Source organism: Alexandromys fortis, unplaced genomic scaffold, assembly GCF_014885135.2.
Source record: "Alexandromys fortis isolate MF-2015 unplaced genomic scaffold, M_Fortis_MF-2015_v1.1 scaffold_256, whole genome shotgun sequence".
Classification (NCBI taxonomy): Eukaryota; Metazoa; Chordata; class Mammalia; order Rodentia; family Cricetidae; genus Alexandromys; species Alexandromys fortis.
Genome location: NW_026068135.1, coordinates 1,425,821 through 1,431,147, shown reverse-complemented (window position 1 = coordinate 1,431,147; position 5,327 = coordinate 1,425,821). Strand labels below are relative to the sequence as shown.

General features: G+C 39.6%; 1 protein-coding gene across 1 annotated transcript in view; it reads right to left on the bottom strand.

Moving 5' to 3' along the window:
• Positions 1–4,878, bottom strand: part of Pcyt1b (phosphate cytidylyltransferase 1B, choline) — a 90,164-nt gene extending 85,286 nt beyond the window's left edge. The window contains exon 1 of the mRNA XM_050126454.1: positions 4,519–4,878. Within this exon, the coding sequence (XP_049982411.1) occupies positions 4,519–4,554 (36 nt within the window). The 5' untranslated portion in view covers positions 4,555–4,878. The remainder of the gene's footprint in view (positions 1–4,518) is intronic.
• Between the last annotated feature and the right edge of the window lie 449 nt (positions 4,879–5,327).

Genomic DNA, 5,327 nt, shown 5'->3' with positions numbered 1-5,327 from the left:
TATATATACAAGCCTTATTCCTTTCTCTTGGAGGATGGTCTAGCCCCCACACTCTGTGGGATAGCTGAGTTGGAGTTGTGAGTGGATGAGTCTGCCCTCTGTGGTAGCCATAAGCATTCAGACATTATATTCCTATGGTAACCCTTGGAATCACACAGCATTTGAGGAGGAGAGCCTTTTAAATAACAATCCCAATATCTTAGTTTTTGGTGCCAATGTTAAGGTCAATTAAGTTAGGGGTTTCTGTCTAGTTGAAGTTGGTCTACTTAACATTGAACCATGCCTCAAAAGGCTGGGTTGTAACATATTCATTCTCCTGAATAATCTAGAGATGACCCTTGATGGAGAAACTTCAGAGTATTCCTAGGCAAGAAAAAAAATATGTATAGAATAAACAATTTAGATTCCTTTTACTTATTCAACAAAAATTTCCTAAACATTACTAGAAGCTACGATTCCAGATGTAAGTCTCTACTTTGAATGTAGAATATGTAGAACAAACACTTAGAAATTGGTTTGGGGTTTGGAGGCATGTAGCTCAATGGTAGATAGTTCAAGGCCCCATGCTCAATCTCGATCATTCTTCCCACGGAAAAAAAAAAAAACTAAGTGATTTTTTTTAGTAAATATATTAAAAACTCTCATCATATTGGGTTTTTATTTCTAAAGAAATCATCTAAATTCTTCCATGATTTTTCCTTTCCAGTGTGTAAGTGAGTGTGTTTGAGTGTGTGTGTGTGTGTGAGAGTATGTATGTGAGTGTGTGTGTGTGTATGTGTATCTTCCTGTATTGCTCTCTCCACTTTATTTGTTGACACAGGGCCTCTAACTGAACCTGAAGGTCACCATTTTGGCTAGGTTAGCTGTCCAACAAGCTCCTGGGATTTGAACTCAGGTCCTCTTGCTGCCAAAGAAAGTTCTTTTATCCACTGAGTCACTTCCCTAGCCTCTTATGCTTTTATTCATGATTTAACCAATGTTACTAAGAAAACAACAGATTTGAACTGGGTAGTGGTGCTGGTGCATGCCTTTAATCCCAGCACTCAGGAAGCAGAGGCAGGCAGATCTACAAAAGATAGTTCCAGGACAACTAAGGCACACAGAGAAACACTGTATTGAACCCTACCCCCGACCAAAACAACAACAACAACAAAAACAGAGTGGAAGCAGATGTCTCTTTATCCTTGGGCATACTTGCCAATTTTTGAAATTCTTTACCTCTGTGTCTATAACACATGTGTCTGTACATACATGTGAGAAAGACTTTGTCATTCCTGGGAAAACAAAGAAAACTATTTTTGCTGTGGTTTTGAAACAAGCGCTTGCTGTTGCTGTCTACGCTGACCTTGAACTCATAGCAATCCTCCAACTCCTGGCAATACCCCATCCTCAACCTCCCAAGTGCTGGGATTATATGCATGCTACATCATGCTGGGCTCAAAGAGAACTTTTAATATCCAAGGCAAGATTGAAATAAAAACATTATTTTATGCCAATTCTTCCATTTTATTTATTTCTGTGATATTTAAGAACTGATTCCAGGTCCTTCAGAATAAAAACAAAAATGAAAGGAAAAGATAAGACTCTTCCCCCACCTTCCTAGCTCTCAATGTCGGGAAACAGGAGAACTCTGGCCACAAGGGTAGAGCCTCCTGTTCCATGTCTTTTTGTCTGATCACTGGGCCATTTCAGCGAGCAGGGAGGCTTTAGAGAATTGAGACCCACCAAGGCTTCCTTGGGGACCACAGTGGGTGAGGTATAAGGAGAAGTTACTGCACTCTTGAGAGTCAGCTTGTGCTTCGCCTGTCAATATCCAGAGGAAGAAGTAGTAGCTAGGCAATCTATGGCAGTGATTATAAATTTGCTGATTGTTTGGCCCTTGGAGAAATCTACCATAGTCTCCAAAGGCCAGCTGACTGTGCTAAGGAAGCTGAAGGGCGTACAAATACACACAGTTCCTATACCATGAAGGTCCATATACAGTGATTACAGAAAGATGGGAAAGAAGGCCTAATGATATTTTAGAATAAAAAGTTAATAACTTCTTTCCTTTTATCTGGCTTTGTTTGTTTTTGAGAAAAGGTTGCATTATGTAGCCCTGTCAGGGCCTGGAATCCCTTAAGTAGACCAGGCTGGCTTTGAACTCACAGAGATCTGTCCGCCTCTGCCTCCAAAAAGTGCTAGGATTTAGGTGTGTGCCACCACACCTAACTTTGCCTTAGGTGGCTTTTAAAAATGTTCAGTTATCTAAAAGTTCTAAATCTTGCCGATTCTAAAGAGTTTAATGACTTCCAGAAAAAGCCCAAAGATTTAGTGCACATCACATTAAATTGAGTCTGTTCATTTTTCTTGTCTCTCCTTATGGCCTGTTGCCTAGCCATTTTCACTAAGGAAAAAGAAGAAACAACAGATAATATTCTTTGTTGCATGGGGAAATGTGCTCAAAATGCATTATATACTTAAATGAATATGTCCTTATGGAATCCAGTACAATGTACAATGAATATATGACAAGAAAAAAGCATTACTGTTTGATATGACTGGTTTTAGCAAGCTGTAAGAAACCAACCACACCAGCTATGAATTTAAAAATACAAGTGCTTGCCTGGGAGTGTAGCACAGAGGTAAAGTACTTAACAGTGCCCCGGGTTTGATGCCCAGCATGTCCAACACACACACACACACACACACACACTGTGTGCTGTTTTCTGAACAAAATATCTTGAAGTTCTTTATTCTTTGTTATCCAGTTCTTCCTTCTAAGGGAGTCAGCCAATTTGCTTTCCAAATCACACCCCTCTTCTCCCTTTCCAGTGCCCAGAAGTTAGTTCTTTCTCATAAACAGGCCCTTATCTCACCAGAAAGCACAGGCTGGGTACAAAAGAAGCAAACAGGAGGCTGGTTTCCGTTGGATTCTTGGATTCTGTTTGGAAAATCAGAGTCCTCTTGAGCAAGTGGGACCTTGAAAGACCTGTCCCTCAATTAGCAGGTGGTTATTTAATCGCATTGTGAGAGGCAGTACACTGGACCCACGGAAACAGCCTTCCAGGGTTTGCATGGGTTAGAATGGAAGAAGCAAGGGTTTTGGAAATGGTTCCTGAACTGGTCAAAATGTCAGTGCAAAGTGGTTTTTTTTTTTCTACCAACTTACTGTATGTTCCAAATGAAGAGAACAAAATCAGTAGCATAAAATGATTTTACACAGAATTCAGAAACAGCAAAAGGGTTACTAGAAATAAGTAGGCTAACCACATTATTCTCTACAAGGGCACCTTAGGGGATCCCCATTTTAATGAATAAATAAAAATGATGTGTAATTATCATATCAATTGCTTGCAACTAAGTGAGTGCTTCTGGAGTTATTTGATGGTGCTGAAAAATCTTTGGTCTCTGAAGTGCATTTAGCAGTCTCCTTGACTCTTCTCTATATTATTAATTTACAGATCAAAGTTAACTTGGCACTATGCAAATGAGACTTCCAATGAATGAGATTTTAATGTAAATTTTAAAATATTACTTGTAACCGAACTGCAATGTATTTTCAGTATATGGGTCATCATATTTAAAAGAAGTATATAGTTTAAAACCTTACTATTTAATAGAACTTTCTGTGATTATGGAATGTTCTATAATTACATTGTCCAAATAAAGATAGTCTCATGAGCTATATGTAGCTACTGAGCATTTGAGATGTGGCTATTGCAGCTGAGGAATTAACTTTTAATTTATATTTAATTTTAATTAACTTACATTTAAATAGTTAGGGCTGGAAGATAGCTTAGATGTTATGAGTCAGCACTTAATGCCTTGGTTCAGTTCCCAGCACCTATATGGTGGTTCACAACCAACTATAGCTCCAGTTCCAGGGGAGCTTATGCCTCTTTTGAACAAATAAAACAGTAATTTTAAATAGTTATGTGTAGCTAGTAGCTAGCTTCCTTGTTTGGCAGGATAGGTTTTGGGTTGTAATTATTTTTTTATTTTATTTTATTTTTGCCATGAACTACCTACATTTCCTCATACTGATTTGACTTTTTAATCTGTATTTTGGGTTTGGATTTGGGGATTGGACCCAGAGCCTCATGTATGTTAAGCACACACTCAACACTTAGCTGCAAGCCCAGCCCCCGCCTTTTATTTTCTTAATGAGAGCTTTGCTATGTAACTCAGGCTGGCCTTGAACCTGAAATTCTTCTGCCTCAGTCTCTTGTAAGTGCTGCAATTAACAATGTGAGCCCCCACCATAACAATCTACCTGACTATTTTCTAGAAAGCAACTTTGTCCCTGTTTTCTAAATCTAACCAAGGCTCTGACAATAACTTACAAGAGACAAGAGAAACAAACATTAGCCACATTTTGTTTCTCCCTTTTAAAAATCATCTCAAGATGGACAGGATGTTACTTTCATTTTTAGTGTGAATGAGACACAGGCCTGCCACATTCACATACATAGGAGTTTATCCTTCCATCAATTTTGATATTCAAAGCCAAAACAAAGAAGAAAGCATTGGCATTACCTTGCGTAATTTGGGAGTGCAGCTGGCCTCATCCATGGTGCATTTGTGATGTCCCACTATGTTCGGCCCCAACTTTCTGTTTTCTCTATGGTCTTCTCCCCTTACAAGTCCTTTTGACTCACAGGGTGAAATGTTTGTGGCTCTAGACGTACAGGAGATACTTGGCTAAAAGGTCAAGGCAGCTTGCTCTGACCAGTGCTGACAGATAAGCCCCAAAGGACTGGGAGTGTCTAGTTTATTGGATAAGCAGAGGTTCACGTTGTCCAGTGCCTTTGCTTTATTTGATTTGTCACAAGCGTCCTCTTGTCCCCTCTGGGCTGTTGCTCATTGACAATTGCTGTGCTCGGGACTGGCACTCGGATGGCTGTGGTGGCTGTTGTGGGGATAGGCAGGTTGTGCTGAAAGCTGCAGTTGTAAAGAAGGCCATTGTTTGATCTACCCTGTCCCTCCCTGGAGCTATGGCAACAAATTCCGTTGGTGAATTAACTATGTCATTGTGTGCTGGCTCAACTGATTATGCTCCTGGAATGACAAACATTTTCTTTTTTCCCCACTCCAAAGATTAAAAAGTACCAAAAGCCTTGACGTCTTGATGTACTACTCAGCAAGAACTTTTTTAGGTGGGAAAATAAAGCATTTAAGTATACTTTAATTGACTCTAATAAGGTTTTATCCTTTGTAAGGAGCCATCTCCTTACTAGCATCTAGGTAAGCACTGTTGATAATGAATTGGTGCTTTTTGGCAATGCGAAGTCTTCCTAATTTGAGTTACAGTAATGCTCCTTCATCCCCCAGACACACGGTGTGTG